The sequence below is a fragment of the Phyllobates terribilis genome, unplaced genomic scaffold, assembly GCF_046119375.1.
Source record: "Phyllobates terribilis strain yellow unplaced genomic scaffold, ASM4611937v1 Scaffold_7__3_contigs__length_470593459, whole genome shotgun sequence".
Lineage (NCBI taxonomy): Eukaryota > Metazoa > Chordata > Amphibia > Anura > Dendrobatidae > Phyllobates > Phyllobates terribilis.
The window spans coordinates 242,867,100-242,890,310 of NW_027362767.1; the positions used below are offsets into that span (position 1 = coordinate 242,867,100).

The following is a 23,211-nucleotide window of genomic DNA, read 5'->3' on the forward strand; positions in this document are numbered from 1 at the left end:
AGACAAGCAGAGCAGAGCAAAACCCGCAGGTGCGGTAGACAAGCAGAGCAGAACCCGCAAGTGTGGTAGACAAGCAGAGCAGAGCAAATACACACAAGGTACTTACAATGAAGTAGCGAGTGGACACTAAACTCACAAACAGAAGTAAAGAGACAACGAGTTGGAGTTAGGTGCAGGTTCAGACACTGCAGGAAAAGGGAAGATATGAACATAGAGACAAACAAGTAACGGGCTAGGACACTGTTCAGACAGGAACTGAACCAGGAACAAGATACAGGAATGAGCCTGGGAACTCAGCCCCCAGGGTAGCGGAAACAGACTAGAAGTCACAGATACAGGTAACGGGCCTGGGTATACAGCCCCGAGGGTGGCGGAACAGACTAGAAGTCACAGATACAGGTAACAGGCCTGGGTATACAGCCCCCAGGGTGGCAGAAACAGACAAGATACAGGACAGGACCTGGCAACTCAGTTGCACAGAACGCACTGAAAGAAAGTGTTGCTCAGGCACCTCCTACTGGGTGGAGGGGGTTTAAGTATCTAGTGACTCACAGCAATAGGCTGGGGACGCATTAGGACTGTGCACACAGTAACTATAAAAAACAGGCAGTAACCGCGCCGCCGCCCTAAGCAATCAGACATGAGACATGCACACAGCAGGTACTGGAGGAAATTGTGCAGCCTGGACTGATAGGTAAGATGGCGGTCTTGCATGGTGGGAGGTGGTAAGCCATGCCAGAACGCCGCCAGGGATGTTACACTATCTATCTAATATCTGCCTATGTATTTATCTATTATCTATCCAATATCTACAGTATCTGTCTATCTATTATCTATCTATCCATCCAATATCTGTCTATCTATCTATGCATCTATCTATCTATCAATTATGTATCTATAGTAAATAAACCTGACCAGCACCTCCTAAATGTGAACAGGTGCCAGCCGCAATGACTGCATAATATACAAAAGGAAAGCATAGCACTCTGTAAGGGCCAAAATATATGAAAACACTGGAAACATTAGATGCAGACTGTATTGTTACTCAATAAGATGTACTTACAAAAAAATGAAGGTTCTTAGTACCTAAATTGGCCAATTCATGTATGCCCATCAACCACGGCAAGGTAACCTCCCTCTGAGTCCTATCCTACTAAAATATGCCACTCATGGACTTCAGTTAAATGGACAAACATGTCTATCATGGACTATGAGCCTACAACTTCAGGGCAAGTGAACTGATTAAAATAAAGGGAGGAGTGCAGGGTCAGACAAGAGGAAGTCACAGCCTCCATGCTGTGGGAGATGGGCAAATATTTTCATTTTTTGTAAGATAGATAGAGTGATACTGTACGTCTTATATTCTAGGTTCTTCAAAGTAGCCACCTTTTGCTTTGATGACTGCTGTGCACACTCTTGGCATTCTCTTGATGAGCTTCAAGAGGTAGTCACCAGAAATGGTTTTCACTTCACAGGTGTGCCCTGTCAGGTTTAATAAGTGGGATTTCTTGCCTTATAAATGGAGTTGGGACCATCAGTTGTGTTGTGCAGAAGTCAGGTGGATACACAGCTGATAGTCCTACTGAATAGACTGTTAGAATTTGTATTATGGCAAGAAAAAAGCAGCTAAGTAAAGAAAAACGAGTGGCCATCATTACTTTAAGAAATGAAGGTCAATCAGTCCGAAAAATTGGGCAAACTTTGAAAGTGTCCCCAAGTGCAGTTGCAAAAACCATCAAGCGCTACAAAGAAACTGGCTCACATGAGGACTGCCCCAGGAAAGGAAGACCAAGAGTCACCTCTGCTTCTGAGGATAAGTTTATCCGAGTCACCAGCCTCAGAAATCGCAGGTTAACAGCAGCTCAGATTAGAGACCAGGTCAATGCCACACAAGAGTTCTAGCAGCAGACTCATCTCTTCAACAACTGTTAAGAGGAGACTTTGTGCAGCAGGCCTTCATGGTAAAATAGCTGCTAGGAAACCACTGCTAAGGACAGGCAACGAGCAGAAGAGACTTGTTTGGGCTAAAGAACACAAGGAATCGACATTAGACCAGTGGAAATCTGTGCTTTGGTCTGATGAGTCCAAATTTGAGATCTTGGGTTTCAACCTCTGTGTCTTTGTGCGACACAGAAAAGGTGAACGGATGGACTCTACATGCATGGTTCCCACCGTGAAGCATGGAGGAGGAGGTGTGATGGTGTGGGGGAGCTTTGCTGGTGACACTGTTGGGGATTTATTCAAAACTGAAGGCATACTGAACCAGCATGGCTACCACAGCATCTTGCAGCGGCATGCTATTCCATCCAGTTTGCGTTTAGTTGGACCATCATTTATTTTTCAACAGGACAATGACCCCAAACACACCTCCAGGCTGTGTAAGGGCTATTTGACCAAGCAGGAGAGTGATGGGGTGCTACGCCAGATGACCTGGACTCCACAGTCACCAGACCTGAACCCAATCGAGATGGTTTGGGGTGAGCTGGACCGCAGAGTGAAGGCAAAAGGGCCAACAAGTGCTAAGCATCTCTGGGAACTCCTTCAAGATTGTTGGAAGACCATTTCCGGTGACTACCTCTTGAAGCTCATCAAGAGAATGCCAAGAGTGTGCAAAGCAGTCATCAAAGCAAAAGGTGGCTACTTTGAAGAACCTAGAATATAAGACATATTTTCAGTTGTTTCACACTTTTTTGTTAAGTATATAATTTCACATGTGTTAATTCATAGTTTTGATGCCTTCAGTGTGAATGTACAATTTTCATATTCCTGAAAATACAGAAAAATCTTTAAATGAGAAGGTGTGTCCAAACTTTTGGTCTGTACTGTAGATGCATAGACAGATGGATAGCTAGATATTAAACAGAAAGATAATGGATGGATAGATAATAGACAGATACTGTAGATATTGGATTGATAATAAATAATTGATAGATAATAGATAAAGTAGATAGATGATAGATATGGGATATATAAATAGATATTGGATAGATAGATAGATAGATAGATAGATAGATAGATAGATAGATATGGGGCAGATAGATATGAGATAGATAGATAGATAGATAGATATGGGATAGATAGCTATGGGATAGTTACTGTAGATAGCTATGGGATAGATTGATGATAGATATGGGATAGATAGATAGAGAGATCGATAGATATGGGATAGATAGATAGATAGCTATGGGATAGATAGATGATGTCCTTTCCCTCCATGTGGCTGGTATCTATCCAGTACTTCTCACAGTATGTAATGGAGGTAGGTGTCTTCTCTGCATGTGCAGCTCGTCCTGTGGGGGTCTAGACCGTCCAGTTAGGGGTCAGTGGGGTGTAGGATGCCCTCGGTACCGGGGTGCTGGGGGCGGTGGGTGTTGGAGCAGCTGGCTGTGCAGTTTGGCACTTGTAGGCAGCGCAGGAGGAGGCGGCAGCGAGCGAGAGACCGGAGCCCAGAGAGGAGGAGGCGGCGGAGGGGATCGCACTAGCGGGCAGAGAGGTTGCTGCAGGCTGGGGACCAGGGAGAGGTGGCAGCAGCTGCAGCACTATGAGCACATCAGAAGCCAAGGACTACCTGCAAGACAGGCACATCCCCCGGCTATTCGAGGTATCTGTACACTGTGTGCTGTCAGTCACTGCCCGCTTATACTGCTACATTGTATCAGCTCTCTGTGTACATTATATTACATAACATCCTGTGACATTACTTTATACAGTGTATTACATTATAGTCTCCCGTATGGCATATCACATGTGCAGCTGCAGTATACACACAGGCACAGTCTGTATATCATGTACAGTCATATATAATATATACACAGGAACAGTCTGTATATCATGTACAGTCATATATAATATACACACGGCACAGTCTGTATATAATGTACAGTCATATATAATATACACACGGCACAGTCTGTATATAATGTACAGTCATATATAATATACACACGGCACAGACTGTATATAATGTACAGTCATATATAATATACACACGGCACAGTCTGTATATAATGTACAGTCATATATAATATACACACGGCACAGTCTGTATATAATGTACAGTCATATATAATATACACACGGCACAGACTGTATATAATGTACAGTCATATATAATGTACACACGGGCACAGACTGTATATCATGTACAGTCATATATAATATACACACAGGCACAGTCTGTATATAATGTACAGTCATATATAATGTACACACGGGCACAGACTGTATATCATGTACAGTCATATATAATGTACACACGGGCACAGACTGTATATAATGTACAGTCATATATAATGTACACACAGACACAGTCTGCATATAATGTACAGTCATATATAATATATACACAGGAACAGTCTGTATATAATGTACAGTCATATATAATGTACACACAGGCACAGTCTGTATATAATGTACAGTCATATATAATATACACACGGCACAGTCTGTATATAATGTACAGTCATATATAATGTACACACGGGCACAGTCTGTATATCATGTACAGTCATATATAATATATACACAGGAACAGTCTGTATATAATGTACAGTCATATATAATGTACACACAGGCACAGACTGTATATCATGTACAGTCATATATAATATACACACGGGCACAGTCTGTATATAATGTACAGTCATATATAATGTACACACAGGCACAGTCTGTATATAATGTACAGTCATATATAATATACACACGGCACAGTCTGTATATAATGTACAGTCATATATAATGTACACACAGGCACAGTCTGTATATAATGTACAGTCATATATAATGTACACACGGGCACAGTCTGTATATAATGTACAGTCATATATAATATACACACGGGCACAGTCTGTATATAATGTACAGTCATATATAATGTACACACGGGCACAGTCTGTATATAATGTACAGTCATATATAATGTACACACGGGCACAGTCTGTATATAATGTACAGTCATATATAATGTACACACGGGCACAGTCTGTATATAATGTACAGTCATATGTAATGTACACACAGGCATAGACTGTATATAATGTACAGTCATATATAATATACACACAGGCACAGTCTGTATATAATGTACAGTCATATATAATATAAACACGGGCACAGACTGTATATAATGTACAGTCATATATAATGTACACACAGGCACAGACTGTATATCATGTACAGTCATATATAATATATACACAGGAACAGTCTGTATATAATGTACAGTCATATATAATGTACACACGGGCACAGACTGTATATCATGTACAGTCATATATAATATACACACGGGCACAGTCTGTATATAATGTACAGTCATATATAATGTACACACGGGCACAGACTGTATATCATGTACAGTCATATATAATATACACACAGGCACAGTCTGTATATAATGTACAGTCATATAATATACACACGGGCACAGACTGTATATAATGTACAGTCATGTATAATGCACTCACAGGCACAGTCGGTATATAATGTACAGTCATATATAATATAAACACGGGCACAGACTGTATATAATGTACAGTCATATATAATGTACACACAGACACAGTCTGCATATAATGTACAGTCATATATAATATATACACAGGAACAGTCTGTATATAATGTACAGTCATATATAATGTACACACAGGCACAGTCTGTATATCATGTACAGTCATATATAATGTACACACAGGCACATACTGTATATAATGTACAGTCATATATAATGTACACACAGGCACAGACTGTATATAATGTACAGTCATATATAATGTACACACGGGCACAGACTGTATATCATGTACAGTCATATATAATATACACACAGGCACAGTCTGTATATAATGTACAGTCATATATAATGTACACACGGGCACAGACTGTATATCATGTACAGTCATATATAATATACACACGGGCACAGTCTGTATATAATGTACAGTCATATATAATGTACACACGGGCACAGACTGTATATCATGTACAGTCATATATAATATACACACGGGCACAGTCTGTATATAATGTACAGTCATATATAATGTACACACGGGCACAGACTGTATATCATGTACAGTCATATATAATATACACACGGGCACAGTCTGTATATAATGTACAGCCATATATAATGTACACACTGGCACAGTCTGTATATAATGTACAGTCATGTATAATGTACACACGGGCACAGTCTGTATATAATGTACAGTCATATATAATATACACACGGGCACAGTCTGTATATAATGTACAGTCATATATAATATAAACACGGGCACAGACTGTATATAATGTACAGTCATATATAATGTACACACAGACAGTCTGTATATAATGTACAGTCATATATAATATATACACAGGAACAGTCTGTATATAATGTACAGTCATATATAATGTACACACAGGCACAGACTGTATATCATGTACAGTCATATATAATGTACACACAGGCACATACTGTATATAATGTACAGTCATATATAATGTACACACAGGCACAGATTGTATATAATGTACAGTCATATATAATGTACACACGGGCACAGTCTGTATATAATGTACAGTCATATATAATGTACACACGGGCACAGACTGTATATCATGTACAGTCATATATAATATACACACGGGCACAGTCTGTATATAATGTACAGTCATATATAATATACACACGGGCACAGACTGTATATAATGTACAGTCATATATAATGTACACACAGGCACAGACTGTATATCATGTACAGTCATATATAATATATACACAGGCACATACTGTATATAATGTACAGTCATATATAATGTACACACGGGCACAGTCTGTATATAATGTACAGTCATATATAATGTACACACGGGCACAGTCTGTATATAATGTACAGTCATATATAATGTACACACGGGCACAGTCTGTATATAATGTACAGTCATATATAATATACACATGGGTACAGTCTGTATATAATGTACAGTCATATATAATGTACACACGGGCACAGTCTGTATATAATGTACAGTCATATAATGTACACACGGGCACAGTCTGTATATAATGTACAGTCATATATAATATACACACGGGTACAGTCTGTATATAATGTACAGTCATATATAATATACACACAGGCACAGACTGTATATAATGTACAGTCATATATAATATATACACAGGCACAGTCTGTATATAATGTACAGTCATATATAATGTACACACAGGCACAGACTGTATATCATGTACAGTCATATATAATGTACACACAGGCACATACTGTATATAATGTACAGTCATATATAATGTACACACAGGCACAGATTGTATATAATGTACAGTCATATATAATGTACACACGGGCACAGTCTGTATATAATGTACAGTCATATATAATGTACACACGGGCACAGACTGTATATCATGTACAGTCATATATAATATACACACGGGCACAGTCTGTATATAATGTACAGTCATATATAATGTACACACGGGTACAGTCTGTATATAATGTACAGTCATATATAATATACACACAGGGACAGACTGTATATAATGTACAGTCATATAATGTACACACGGGCACAGTCTGTATATAATGTACAGTCATATATAATGTACACACGGGCACAGTCTGTATATCATGTACAGTCATATATAATATATACACAGGAACAGTCTGTATATAATGTACAGTCATATATAATGTACACACAGGCACAGACTGTATATCATGTACAGTCATATATAATATACACACGGGCACAGTCTGTATATAATGTACAGTCATATATAATGTACACACGGGCACAGACTGTATATCATGTACAGTCATATATAATATACACACGGGCACAGTCTGTATATAATGTACAGTCATATATAATATATACACAGGAACAGTCTGTATATAATGTACAGTCATATATAATGTACACACAGGCACAGACTGTATATCATGTACAGTCATATATAATATACACACGGGCACAGTCTGTATATAATGTACAGTCATATATAATGTACACACAGGCACAGTCTGTATATAATGTACAGTCATATATAATATACACACGGCACAGTCTGTATATAATGTACAGTCATATATAATGTACACACAGGCACAGTCTGTATATAATGTACAGTCATATATAATGTACACACGGGCACAGTCTGTATATCATGTACAGTCATATATAATATATACACAGGAACAGTCTGTATATAATGTACAGTCATATATAATGTACACACAGGCACAGACTGTATATCATGTACAGTCATATATAATATACACACGGGCACAGTCTGTATATAATGTACAGTCATATATAATGTACACACGGGCACAGACTGTATATCATGTACAGTCATATATAATATACACACGGGCACAGTCTGTATATAATGTACAGTCATATATAATATACACACGGGCACAGTCTGTATATAATGTACAGTCATATATAATGTACACACGGGCACAGTCTGTATATAATGTACAGTCATATATAATGTACACACAGGCACAGACTGTATATCATGTACAGTCATATATAATATACACACGGGCACAGTCTGTATATAATGTACAGTCATATGTAATGTACACACAGGCACAGACTGTATATAATGTACAGTCATATATAATATACACACAGGCACAGTCTGTATATAATGTACAGTCATATATAATATAAACGGGCACAGACTGTATATAATGTACAGTCATATATAATGTACACACAGGCACAGACTGTATATCATGTACAGTCATATATAATATATACACAGGAACAGTCTGTATATAATGTACAGTCATATATAATGTACACACAGGCACAGACTGTATATCATGTACAGTCATATATAATATACACACGGGCACAGTCTGTATATAATGTACAGTCATATATAATGTACACACAGGCACAGACTGTATATCATGTACAGTCATATATAATATACACACGGGCACAGTCTGTATATAATGTACAGTCATATATAATGTACACACGGGCACAGACTGTATATAATGTACAGTCATGTATAATGTACTCACAGGCACAGTCGGTATATAATGTACAGTCATATATAATATAAACACGGGCACAGACTGTATATAATGTACAGTCATACATAATGTACACACAGACACAGTCTGCATATAATGTACAGTCATATATAATATATACACAGGAACAGTCTGTATATAATGTACAGTCATATATAATGTACACACAGGCACAGTCTGTATATCATGTACAGTCATATATAATGTACACACAGGCACATACTGTATATAATGTACAGTCATATATAATGTACACACAGGCACAGACTGTATATAATGTACAGTCATATATAATGTACACACGGGCACAGACTGTATATCATGTACAGTCATATATAATATACACACAGGCACAGTCTGTATATAATGTACAGTCATATATAATGTACACACGGGCACAGACTGTATATCATGTACAGTCATATATAATATACACACGGGCACAGTCTGTATATAATGTACAGTCATATATAATGTACACACGGGCACAGACTGTATATCATGTACAGTCATATATAATATACACACGGGCACAGTCTGTATATAATGTACAGTCATACATAATGTACACACGGGCACAGACTGTATATCATGTACAGTCATATATAATATACACACGGGCACAGTCTGTATATAATGTACACACTGGCACAGTCTGTATATAATGTACAGTCATGTATAATGTACACACGGGCACAGTCTGTATATAATGTACAGTCATATATAATATACACACGGGCACAGTCTGTATATAATGTACAGTCATATATAATATAAACACGGGCACAGACTGTATATAATGTACAGTCATATATAATGTACACACAGACACAGTCTGTATATAATGTACAGTCATATATAATATATACACAGGAACAGTCTGTATATAATGTACAGTCATATATAATGTACACACAGGCACAGACTGTATATCATGTACAGTCATATATAATGTACACACAGGCACATACTGTATATAATGTACAGTCATATATAATGTACACACAGGCACAGATTGTATATAATGTACAGTCATATATAATGTACACACGGGCACAGTCTGTATATAATGTACAGTCATATATAATGTACACACGGGCACAGACTGTATATCATGTACAGTCATATATAATATATACACAGGCACATACTGTATATAATGTACAGTCATATATAATGTACACACGGGCACAGTCTGTATATAATGTACAGTCATATATAATGTACACACGGGCACAGTCTGTATATAATGTACAGTCATATATAATGTACACACGGGCACAGTCTGTATATAATGTACAGTCATATATAATGTACACACGGGCACAGTCTGTATATAATGTACAGTCATATATAATATACACATGGGTACAGTCTGTATATAATGTACAGTCATATATAATGTACACACGGGCACAGTCTGTATATAATGTACAGTCATATAATGTACACACGGGCACAGTCTGTATATAATGTACAGTCATATATAATATACACACGGGTACAGTCTGTATATAATGTACAGTCATATATAATATACACACAGGCACAGACTGTATATAATGTACAGTCATATATAATATATACACAGGCACAGTCTGTATATAATGTACAGTCATATATAATGTACACACGGGCACAGTCTGTATATAATGTACAGTCATATATAATGTACACACGGGTACAGTCTGTATATAATGTACAGTCATATATAATATACACACAGGGACAGACTGTATATAATGTACAGTCATATAATGTACACACGGGCACAGTCTGTATATAATGTACAGTCATATATAATGTACACACGGGTACAGTCTGTATATAATGTACAGTCATATATAATATACACACAGGCACAGACTGTATATAATGTACAGTCATATAATGTACACACGGGCACAGTCTGTATATAATGTACAGTCATATAATGTACACACGGGTACAGTCTGTATATAATGTACAGTCATATATAATATACACACAGGCACAGACTGTATATAATGTACAGTCATATATAATATATACACAGGCACAGTCTGTATATAATGTACAGTCATATATAATGTACACACGGGCACAGTCTGTATATAATGTACAGTCATATATAATGTACACACGGGTACAGTCTGTATATAATGTACAGTCATATATAATGTACACACGGCACAGTCTGTATATAATGTACACTACACGTATATATAATATAATGTACACAGGGGCATATTCTCTATACAATATAATGTATACACATCTATTTCATAATAAATACAATTCATGGAGATAAGTGGTAGTGTATGTACGCTATGGGGAACATATATTATATTATATCCTGTCTATACATATACGGTATGTTTATTACCTACCATAGTACGGACAATGTCAGGGCTATATCGTCAGTAACAACAAAAGAACAAACCGAAAAAGATACAAAACATAGACCATTAAATTTTATGCAAAACAATCAAAATTTATTGAAGAATTATAACAAGCACAAAAGGGGGTAAAGTGCAAAGTGCAGATGGTAAAAACCACAAGGATGGCACCACGCAGCAGGTAATGTGTGTATAATTATACCCAATTTTCAAGAATGCCAGGTAGGCGGTACAAATAGCAGGTAAAAGAACGTAATCAAACAGTATATATCAAACAATGTATATTGTCTAGCTAGATGTACCAAATTGTAATACCTATAAAGCCCTGTACATGTGCCTAGATGGCTAAAAGATATGATCTAATATAAGACTGACCCTAACTACTTGATTATATAATACACAAACACATACTTGTATCCAATAGTAAGAGGGTCACCGTAGCCCTGTGTATACATACCACGTGGAGCTACCGTGTGCAGCCTCCATTACATGCCCTTGTACTTGCCTTTGCCTTTCTACACTCTATTCCCTGGTTATGTATACACAGGGCTACGGTGACCCTCTTACTATTGGATACAAGTATGTGTGGCGTGTATTATATAATCAAGTAGTTAGGGTCAGTCTTATATTAGATCATAGCTTTTAGCCATCTAGGCACATGTACAGGGTTTTATAGGTATTACAATTTGGTACATCTAGCTAGACAATATACATTGTTTGATATATACTGTTTGATTACATGTATTTCATGTATTACATTATATGTATATTTCTCTGATGAGTGTTGCTCTCATCCTGTGCTGCTCGGACCTCTGCAGTGCAGATGATCTGAGTATTTTGTATAGTTGCAGCCCTGATGTCTTTCTAAATGCCCAGGACATTAGAAGGCATGGTGTCTAGATATACAGGAGTTATAAATATGTCATCAATCTATTTGCACAGATTATTTTATAAGTTTACTATGTTGTACAGTTTGGTTATGTACATTTCACTTTGACATGTAAGGTTATGTGCGCACGATCAGTATTTGCTTGCAGAAATTTCTGCAAGGTTCTGCACTTTTTGGCAGCAAAAATGCTGCAGAAAATCCAGAGCGTTTTTTTTATGTGTTTTCATGCGTTTTTGATGCGTTTTTGATTGCGGATTTGCCATGGATTTTTTCCAATGCATTGTATAGGAAAAACGCAAGCAAAAAAAAAATCCTTATCACGTGCACAGATCTTGCAAAATCTCTTAGGAAATGCTGGGATTAAGTTTGCAATGCGTTTTTGGGGCCAATTCCACGTGGATTTACCGCATCAAAAACGTACAAAAAAGCACCGTTTCTACATAACCTAAAATAGACATTTCTTTTCTCTTTCTATTTGTCCTGTGGGTGCATGTTATACAGTAATTACACTGAGTCTACATTAATCTGACACCCCAAAAATACTTTTATTAAAGTGACTCCACCCTTCTGACCATTCAGAAATCTGTGAAATCTTTCTATTCTTTATGGGACCCTACTCACAATCATCTGTTGAAAACTCATTATGTGAAAGAGTGTAAAGTGTACTGTGATGGTGTGTTTATGCCCCTGTGCAAAAAAAAGTTACTGTGCACACTGCTGCTGCTTCCTGGGAAAACCGTGAGAAGCTTCCAGGGAATCCCAGGCTTCTGGGGAAGTGTCAGGTCTCGTGCTCCTAGTGGAATATGCAGCATATTTTCAATGCAGATTTTACTTAATCTCACCTAAATTGACCTGTGCTGTGGAGATGAAGTCAATTTCTGCTGCAAATTCTCACTGCAGATTTCAAGGGGAGGAAATCTGCAAAATTTCTGCAATGAAATTGGTACTTTTTAATGCAGATTTTGCTGAAGAATTTCCAGAGCAGGTCAGTTATGTGTACATACAGGTGCTTCTCACTAAATTAGAATATCACCAAAAAGTTAATTTATTTCAGCTCTTCAATACAAAAAGTGAAACTGATATATTATATAGAGTCATTACAAACAGAGTGATCTATTTCAAGTGTTTATTTCTGTTAATGTTGATGATTATGGATTACAGCCATTGAAAACAGAAAAGTCATTATTTCAGTAAATTAGAATAATTAACAAAAAACACCTGCAAAGGCTTCCTAAGCGTTTAAAAAGGTCCCTTAGTCTGTTTCAGTAGGCTCCACAATCATAGGGAAGACTGCTGACTTGACGGATGTCCAGAAGGCCGTCATTGACACACTCCACAAGGAGGGTAAGCCACAAAAGGTCATTGCTAAAGAAGCTAATATACAAAACTACCGCACTCCTGGTGTAGGTCGGTGCACAAGTAGGGTCCAAAAACAATAATGTATAGTATAAACTTGGCACTCGTATGACTCAATGATTACTTTTTGTAAATTTTAATAAGGGAAAGTGCAGTACAGAAATCAAACGTTTCCGTCACAATTGACCTTCATCAGTGTACAGTCAGGTGTAGACAGTAAGCTTGTGGTGGACTGATGTCAAAGAGGTGCTGTAGCTCATGTGTAAGTAGAGTAAAGAGAGGAAGTTCTGAACGTGGGAACATGGTATCCACCGTTTGTTCCATGTGGTGTCACATCAAGGTCCCAGAGTCTGGAGGAAGAGTGGAGAGGCCACAATCCAAGCTGCTGGAGGTCTAGTGTGAAGTTTCCACAATCAGTGATGGTTTGGGGAGCCATGTCATCTGCTGGTGTAGGTCCACTGTGTTTTATCAAGACCAAAGTCAGCGCAGCCGTCTACCAGGACATTTTAGAGCATTTCATGCTTCCCTCTGCTGACAAGCTTTTTGGAGATGGAAATGTCATTCTCCAGCAGGACTTGGCCCCTGTCCACACTGCCAAAAGTACCAATACCAGGTTTACACACAACAGGATCACTGTGCTAAATTGGTCAGCAAACTCGCCTGACCTTAACCCCATAGAGAATCTATTATAGAGAATCTATGGGGTATTGTCAAGAGGACGATGAGAGACACCAGACCCAACAATGCAGACGAGCTGAAGGCTGCTATCAAACCTGGGCTTCCATAACACCTCAGCAGGGCCACAGGCTGATCGCCTCTATGCCACATTGCCGCATTGATGCAGTAATTCATGCAAAAGGAGCCCCGACCAAGTATTGAGGGCATTTACTGAACATACATTTCAGTAGGCCAACATTTCCGATTTTAAAAACATTTTTCAAGCTGTTATAAAGTATTCTAATTTACTGAGATAATGACTTTGATGATATTCTAATTTAGTGAGAAGCACCTGTATATCCTTAATGGGACATACTGGCCAAGGTATACTATAACCATGCTCTGAAGGGGGCATTTTTTATTCATCTGGATCAATAATGTGCAATATTGGTTGTCACACCTCAGTCCAGCTTCTATTTGCTGCTTGCTTTATGTGCACTATTTATATCCAGAGCTGCAAACAGCTGATTATGGGAGTGTTGGATCCCCACAGATCAAGCATTGATGACCTCTCCAAAGTACAGGTCATCATTATCTCTGTAGGGTACTCCATACAGGATGTCTAGCCTTGATTTCAGGAGTTGCACCTTTCAGAGAGGTGGGAGTTGTGTAGCCTCATTCCTTGTTTAGATCCCGTTTCCCATTATTGATGGTATATATTCATAAATCCCTATGGAAGCAAATGCAACGTTGGAACTAAACTGATTATTCTCATTTCCTTCAAGAGTGTACTCCACCTTTCTTCTAGAGCCTGCTGACAGGACTCATGTATTACCGTCCAGAGGACCCCATTAATTATTTAGAACTGTGTCTGCAAAGGGTTCGAGATTTAGGGGGCCCTGAAAAGGTGCAGTGGGATACGTTCCTGGGTCGGAATTTGCCTCCTATTAATGGAAATCAGGGGAAAAAAAGCACACAGAAGTCTGGTAAGTGTAAAACTGCATTCACACATTGTTTTTTTTAAGTATTTCGTGGCCCCCTAACCCATGGACCGTTGGTATCTCCTAAGTACCTACAACCAGCTAATATTTATTCTATAAACTCATGTATTGTTTTTTTTAAAAAATAAGTGCCGAAGTTTCTCTCAATATTGAAGTCTTCTTCCAAGCTCCTACATTCAGTAGAGCGGTCATCTTTTTTCTGTTTTTTTTTAAGAAAGATTGACGTAATTATAGTTTAGCTTTTTTTGCTAAAATCCAGCATAGAATTTCAAAACTAAAAAGTTATATATATATATATATATACATATATATATAGATTTAACTTATTATTTTATATAACATTTTTTTTTATGTAACTATTTTATTAACCTAACCCTTGGATCAACCATCGCCCTATCCCCAAACCTAGCCCTAACTCTAGTTAAAATGAAAAAAATGTATTATATTTATTAATGATAGTGGGTTTTTTTTGCAAGAGACACTTTTTTTTATTTGGGACAGCTCACTGTCTCTCCTCTCAGAAAATTACCAGTGAGAGGAGAAGTAGAGAGCTGTTGGAGAGCATAGTGCAGGGCACATGATGCAATATGGTCTTGCTCGACCTCTGTCATCTGGGTCACTACCTGTCACACAAGGTGAGGAAAGGAATAAGTGTACAACGACAGGAAGAGGGGGAAGGGATCCCAACAACTAGGGAAAGGGGGAGAGGAGACCCCCTAGGCAGATCTAATATCACCCTGACTACCCTATCGTCCCTATATTGGTTCTGCACCAATGGCCGAGTAAGAACCTAAGCCCTGAATGTCCCTAGAGCTAGGCCCTGGATAGGGAAGGGACGTGGTGAGCAATAGTCAAGCCCCACTACAAACTAAAGACAACAAGGTAAACAAACGGGATACACTTAGCTTGAGCAGATACCAGAGAGATAACGCCGACTGTCCTCCAGGGGCACCAAAGACAAGACTAGCCGACTGCCAGTACTCCAAGTCTGCAGAGGTACTTAGAACTATCACCAGCGACTCTCTGGAGAAATTGAGAGTATTTAACTTCCAAGCAAGGGTGTGTCAATCAGCAGCAGAAGGTGGAGGTCACTGCTGGGTCCTAAAGGAAGAAGGATATAGCTATAATATAGAGATGAGAGGATCAAGAAGGCGTCTGCAATGCCAAGCGCAGTCACCTTCTACAGCCGGCTCCCGAGCGACTGTCTGTCACAGCTGACACACCCGTGACACTACTTATGCAGAGCACAGCAGTCAATGACAAACTCATCTTGACTGCTGTGCTCTACATAGGAAGACCGCTTGCTTTTTAATTCAGTTAGCTCATCAGCTGCTCGGTGGATGCAGTCTCTCCAAGAACAAGTCATTTCACCATGTTAGTTCATGGGTAAAATTTGGCTCCCCCATAGAATTCGGCACTTGGGGCAACTGCCTCTGGCCCTTCCCCCATGCTATATGACTGCCTGATAACATGTGAGTAAGATGGTATGTAGCTTGTACAGTTGATGTAATGTTCCATTTTCTTCATTTGTATTCGCTGCTGAATGTTATTTTCTCCGTCCAGAGGGACCACATATGCGCCGCTATGAGCGACTGCCTCCAATCCAGTCCCAGTTCTCAATTGACAGTGACAGTGATATGACAGAATCTTCAGGGCTCATTCAAGAATACGACGTCTTTGACCCCAATAGACCTCGACCTAAAATCATTTTTGTCATTGGTAAGAATTGACGCTAATTTACAGGGATTTTACGTCTCTATGGCCAAGAAGCCTTATCAGAATCGCTCCCAGATATCCATTAATGGGATCCGATGACACTTACAATAGACTATAAAAGGGGGTTGAGAATTTCAGATAAACTACTTTTGTGTCCTGTTTTGGACATTACGAGTGACAGAATTCTCCAAGGATTGGTAAAAGGGTCATGAATCTTTAACACTCCCTTTGTGGATGGTGAGTGATTCCAATCAATGGAGCTTTTTCCAGAGTTGTATCACTGATTATAATGTTGGAAACCTCAGAGCAGCATCAGATTTATTGGGGGATGCTCTTTGATTGATGTTTTCCTTTTCCTTTTAATTTTTGTAGTTTTTTTGTTTTTTGTAATGTTTGTTTTTAATAGTTGTACTGTTTTATATCTAATGTTTTAGGTGGTCCGGGCAGTGGTAAGGGGACTCAGAGTATGAAAATGGCCTCTCATTTTGGGTTTAACTGTATTTCTGTTGGAGAGATCTTACGCAACCAGCTAATCCATCATGCCAGCAGTGATCGAAAATGGGAATTGATTGCCCAGATTATTTCTAAAGGGGAACTTGCACCACCGGTATGTCAGATTTTACTTATTTTGATACAAGACAAGATAAAAATTATGCTCCATGAATAAACCTATGGGTTACATAATGATGTTCCATACATAAGCCCACTAGCCAGGTCATGAAACCAAATGCATAAACCCATTGGCTACATCATGATGGTCCAGGCCTAAACCCACTAGAAAGGTCATGATAACCTCATCAAGTTGGATAAGGGATCAGTTGTTCATGAGTTCCTACACGATAGATCGGTTTCTCATGAGTTCCTACGTGAGGTATTGGTTGTTCATGAGTTCCTACATGATATATCAGTTGCTCATGAGTTCCTACGTGAGGTATTGGTTGCTCATGAGTTCCTGCATGAGGTATCGGTTGGTCATGATTTCCTACGTGAGTTATCGGTTGCTCGTGAGTTCCTACATAATATATCGGTTGCTCATGAGTTCCTACATGATATATCGGTTGCTCATGAGTTCCTACATGAGGTATTGGTTGCTCATGAGTTCCTACATGAGGTATTGGTTGCTCATGAGTTCCTACATGAGGTATTGGTTGCTCATGAGTTCCTACATGAGGTATTGGTTGCTCATGAGTTCCTACATGAGGTATTGGTTGCTCATGAGTTCCTACATGAGGTATTGGTTGCTCATGAGTTCCTACATGAGGTATTGGTTGCTCATGAGTTCCTACATGAGGTATTGGTTGCTCATGAGTTCCTACATGAGGTATTGGTTGCTCATGAGTTCCTACATGAGGTATTGGTTGCTCATGAGTTCCTACATGAGATATCGATTGCTCATGAGTTCCTACATGAGATATCGGTTACTCATGAGTTCCTACATGAGATATCGGTTGTTCATGAGTTCCTACGTGAGTTATCGGTTGTTCATGAGTTCCTACTTGAGTTATCGGTTGTTCATGAGTTCTTACATGAGGTATCGGTTGTTCATGAGTTCCTACATGAGGTATTGGTTGCTCATGAGTTCCTACCTGAGATATCAGTTGCTCATGAGTTCCTACGTGAGGTATCGGTTGCTCATGAGTTTCTATATGAGCTATTGTTGCTCATGAGTTCCTACATGATATATCGGTTTCTCATAAGTTCCTACATAAGGTATCGGTTGCTTATTAACACCTTTTTGTCCATCTCCTTCTTGTCTCCAGTTATGATTAGCTAAATTTGCTCCTATATATATTTTTTTCACCTATGGTTTGATGTCACTATTCTTTACTTTATCTCTCTACCATGCATGATTTTTCTTTCTTGAAGAATATCGCTGTTGCCGCTACACACCTCTAGAGGTTTTTTTTATTCTTTTCTTATTCTCTCATCATCCTTTGTAGGCACTGAAACATCATATTTATTACACACCCATTCTTCAGTTATTTTTTTGAATTGCATTACTTTATCATTATTTGGGGTTTCGTTTTTTATTTTATTTTATGTGTTCCAAGTACATATCTGTACCTCACCCTTTATTTTGGTTTGAGGACGTGGTCTATTCTTGTTCATTAGCTCGGGCTGAGATATGTTATCATATACACCTCTGTTTTTTTTAAATTATTTGTTTTCTAATAAAGTTTTAATTTTTGGGGATTATCAGTCCTCCTTTTGCATATACTTTTTGTTTTCCATTGCTGCATTAATCACATTAAAATAACATTAGTGCACTTATCAGGTAAAACAAGAAGTATTGTCTAGATGAGACAAATTCCTTAAAAGTGGAACCGTCTCTAAATTTGCGGCCACCGTCATGTTGCTATACAACTGGGGTATTTTCTGAATTAAAAGTTATCTCCTATCTGCAGTATTCCCAATGAACCTGAAAACTGTGCAGAGCTCTATATACTCAACTGCTCCTCCATTCATTGTCTAAAAGCTGGGCAAAGCTGTAAACAGATTTATCTCGGAGTCCCGAAATAGGATTGCTTGGGGTCCTATGAGTCCGACTGATGTCCTGTGAAATTATGGGAATACACCATTAAGAGTTTCAAACTTGCACAGGTCAAAACAGGCATTAGATAATAAAAGAACTTGTGCATGTGCAAGGGGCACTACCCTGGGCTTCGTCTGCGCAGTGTGCATGCGCCCACTGCTGATGGACTCATCTCCAGGACTCATGTCAATAATGTAGAAAACCTTTTACTACTGAATGCTGAAATGACTGGTTTTGACAAAAACGAGTTTTGACCCCAGGTGCATGACAATATCATGGTAGCCCCAAACCTAGTGATAGGTTCCCTTTAAATGAGATACATTCACTGTATGCTGCTAGTCTTGTTTAATTAATGTAAGATTGACGTAATTGGGTAGCAACTGTTCACGATGACACAAAAGAGACTGAGCGGCTTTTACGCCTCCTTGCTGCATTGTGATGGAAATGCTTGGTTCGTTTCCTGACATTATAAAACAGCAGCACAAAAACAAAAGGTAAGGACGGCATATGACTTTGTGGAACGGCAATGGGACCTAAGCACGCCAGGGTGCACGGCTTTCCAAAATATGGCATTTTCTGACCCTAGCCCCGCCAAGTTCTCCTTCTGATGGATGTAAGGGACCCTCTGCATAATCCCCTATAACGAATTATTACTATAAAATTAGAAAATCTCTAAACCTGGTCTGTGCCTATCAATAGGAACAAAACCAGCTCACATCAAGTGTCAGTTCCAATAAATATGATCCAATTTCACCAGGCTGCTGTAAAATCCGGCCGCTAGCTTGTGGTCACGGGCATTCATTTATCCATACTGATAGCGCTAATCTATCAAATAATACATTTATGGGTTATATACTTGTTTTTTAAGTGTGATTTTTCCGGTCCGCAAAGTGGTTAATATTATATATTCAGGCATCTTTTGGTATATATTTTTTACGCAATTGTATTATATACCCCTCCAAAAATTATCCTTTTGAAAATAGTACATTCCTGTTTCTAAATGCACTTTCCTCACCATCTAAAAGCCACTCAAGGGGCCCGCTGCCCTATGTAATGCCAGTTTAACAGCTGAGGAATAATGAATGATGGGTTTCTTGTAGAACAAGCAGAGATGGGCTCTATACTCCCCCTAGTGGCATGTAGGCATTATTGCAGCTAAGTGCTGAAGTCATTGTAAAAGATAAAAAAAGATTCTGCTGTTTATTATAAACTATCACCAGATATATAGATTTAATGCAGATTTAATGCATAACTTAGCATAACAGGTAATAAATGCACCCGTCCCGCCCCACAAAAAAGAATAACCAACCTTTTATTAAAGGGGTTTTTGAGAAGGAGAATATAGGCATTGCATCTAAGTCTTATTCACTTCAATGGAGCTGATCTGCAATACCAGGCACAAGCTGCGGACAGGTATGACACTCTTGCTGAAAGAAAGTAGCCATGCTTTTCCAGTCCTAGACAACCTCTAAGGCCACGGCCCCACTATCAGTATTTGGTCAGTATTTTTTCTCAGGAGTGGGAGCCAAAACCAGGTGAGGAACAATCAGAGAAAAGGTATAATACAAACAAGTCACCAATTCTGCATTTATCACCCACTCCTGGTTTTGGCTCCCACTCCTGAGAAAAAATACTGACTGAATAATGATAGTGGGGCCATGGCCTAAGCAGCAGGACGGCAAGGGAATATTGCATGACTACCTCCTTGGCATATTATTAGGAAGAGGGGTCAACAGAGTATTGTGCATGTATTTTACAATGGCCCTCATAATTGGGGCTGCACAGTAACAAAGCCGATTCTCTTCATCACTAACGATTGAAAAAAAAATTCAAATGTAATTTATATCTTCAAAGTAATGAGGTTTTACACCTTGGGCACATTTATTTTCTACTTAAATACATGTATTTTGGCATAACAGTAATTTAAAAATGTTGCACCGTTCTATGATCTCTGGTTTGCATTGTCTATTGCTGGCTTGAGAATGAATTAACTGAGAATCCGTCAGTGAGCTCGTTCTGTCGGGAGAGTTGGTAACTCTTTTATTTGTCTTTTTTTCTGAGCTCCTCTCAGCTGATTTATGATCACAGACCACATCAAAGTTGAGGACTGATGTGGTGTAGGCCAGCCTGAGTGAACGGGACCACTGAAATTAAGATGCTCCTTAAGAGGTGCACTTCACTTAATGAATTAGGCACAGCTCGCAACTGTCCTTGGAGTACATTTCTGGCAAAATGTATGCCACTAAAGTGATTAATTAAATGGGCGAGCTTCACCACGGCCATTCCCAGCTTTGCCCACTTTGGCACAGCTGGCCTGAAGTGGCCATCTATAGGTCTCTATAGAAAACTATAGGTCCCACCAAATTGCTGTAGAGGAGCTTTGCACAGGTTTAGATATTTTGCCTTTTTTTGTTATTTAGGAAACCACAATCGAGGAGCTGAAACAGCAATTTATCAACCATCAGGACTCCACCGGCTTTGTAGTTGATGGGTTTCCCCGGGACATTGGCCAGGCGTTCACCTTTGAGGAGCAGGTGCGGATATGTAAGAAATGCAGAATATGATGTGAGATTGTCACAGACTTTACTGATAGATCCGTGTTGTCTGCAGATTGGCACCCCAGACCTGGTAATCTTCCTGGCGTGTTCAAGCCAACGTCTGCGGCAGAGATTGGAAAGACGTTCAGCACAACAAGGACGACCAGATGATAACGCACATGCCATCGACCGAAGGCTGGAGACCTTTAAGCAGAACCTTCCCCTGATTGTCAAGTATTACCAAGACAAAGGGCTCATAGCCAGAGTGAGTGTCCACACTGATCCGGCACTGCTACATCGTACCCAGGTACTCCATCATTGTGCCATGTCACAATGATATGTCATCACTGGTGGAGGGGCTACATTAGGGACCGCCACTGATCCTGAGAATGAAGGGGCTCGAACACTAATTGGTGCTAGCACTGTCCACATGAAGGGAGTCGTTCTGCTGTTCCCCTGCACAGTGAGAAGACATTATAGACCCTTCATTCCCAGGATCAGTGGGGGGGTCCAAGAGGTTGTGCCCCTCCCTAATCTCAAAGTGATAGCAAATCCAAAAAACTTCAACAGCAACACAGTGATCTTGCAGTACAGCCGAGCCAAAGTCTTCTCCCTACTGGCCATAACTGACAATACAACTAGCAATAAGGCCCGGGTTCAGTCGGCCGTAACAACACACGGACCAGTCATGGCTGCAAGTATTTAAATGCTCAACAATTCTCTCCTCTCCCCATAGCGTTGCCAGGCATTCTTGTGTATGGAGGATTCGGCGAGATAGCTTTTACGAGTATTTGCCCAACAGGTGTATGGGCATCTTTAAGAAATGTTCACATGGAGGTTCTGCCTGAAAAATACACATAAAAAACTATTTTTTAGAGATATTTTCTTTTGGTGTTTTTACACATTTTTATGTTCAGGGAGCTTTTTTATGCTTCAATTGATCAAATTTTGAGCATTTTTTTTTAAGCAGAAACTTTCCAAGATTTGACGTGTTGCTTCTTTTTCCACGTGGAAAAGCAAAGCACTCTGTGCACTGTAAGAGTTTTAGCCTCTTAAATATTTAGGAAGCTTAT

At 38.9% G+C, this 23,211-nt stretch overlaps 1 protein-coding gene across 6 annotated transcripts in view; it reads left to right on the forward strand.

Annotated features, from left to right (window-relative positions):
* The window catches only part of AK1 (adenylate kinase 1), an 82,878-nt gene that overhangs the window by 15,824 nt on the left and 43,843 nt on the right, over window positions 1–23,211 (forward strand). For 2 of the 6 annotated variants that reach the window (XM_073640008.1, XM_073640007.1), the window contains exons 2-6: window positions 15,160–15,337; window positions 16,916–17,071; window positions 17,503–17,675; window positions 22,022–22,135; window positions 22,212–22,445. In XM_073640008.1, the coding sequence (XP_073496109.1) occupies window positions 15,160–15,337; window positions 16,916–17,071; window positions 17,503–17,675; window positions 22,022–22,135; window positions 22,212–22,445 (855 nt within the window). Of the gene's footprint in view, window positions 1–3,238; window positions 3,260–3,430; window positions 3,602–15,159; window positions 15,338–16,915; window positions 17,072–17,502; window positions 17,676–22,021; window positions 22,136–22,211; window positions 22,446–23,211 lie in introns of those variants that run through there. The other 4 variants (XM_073640003.1, XM_073640005.1, XM_073640004.1 and 1 more) reach the window with 4 other exon arrangements.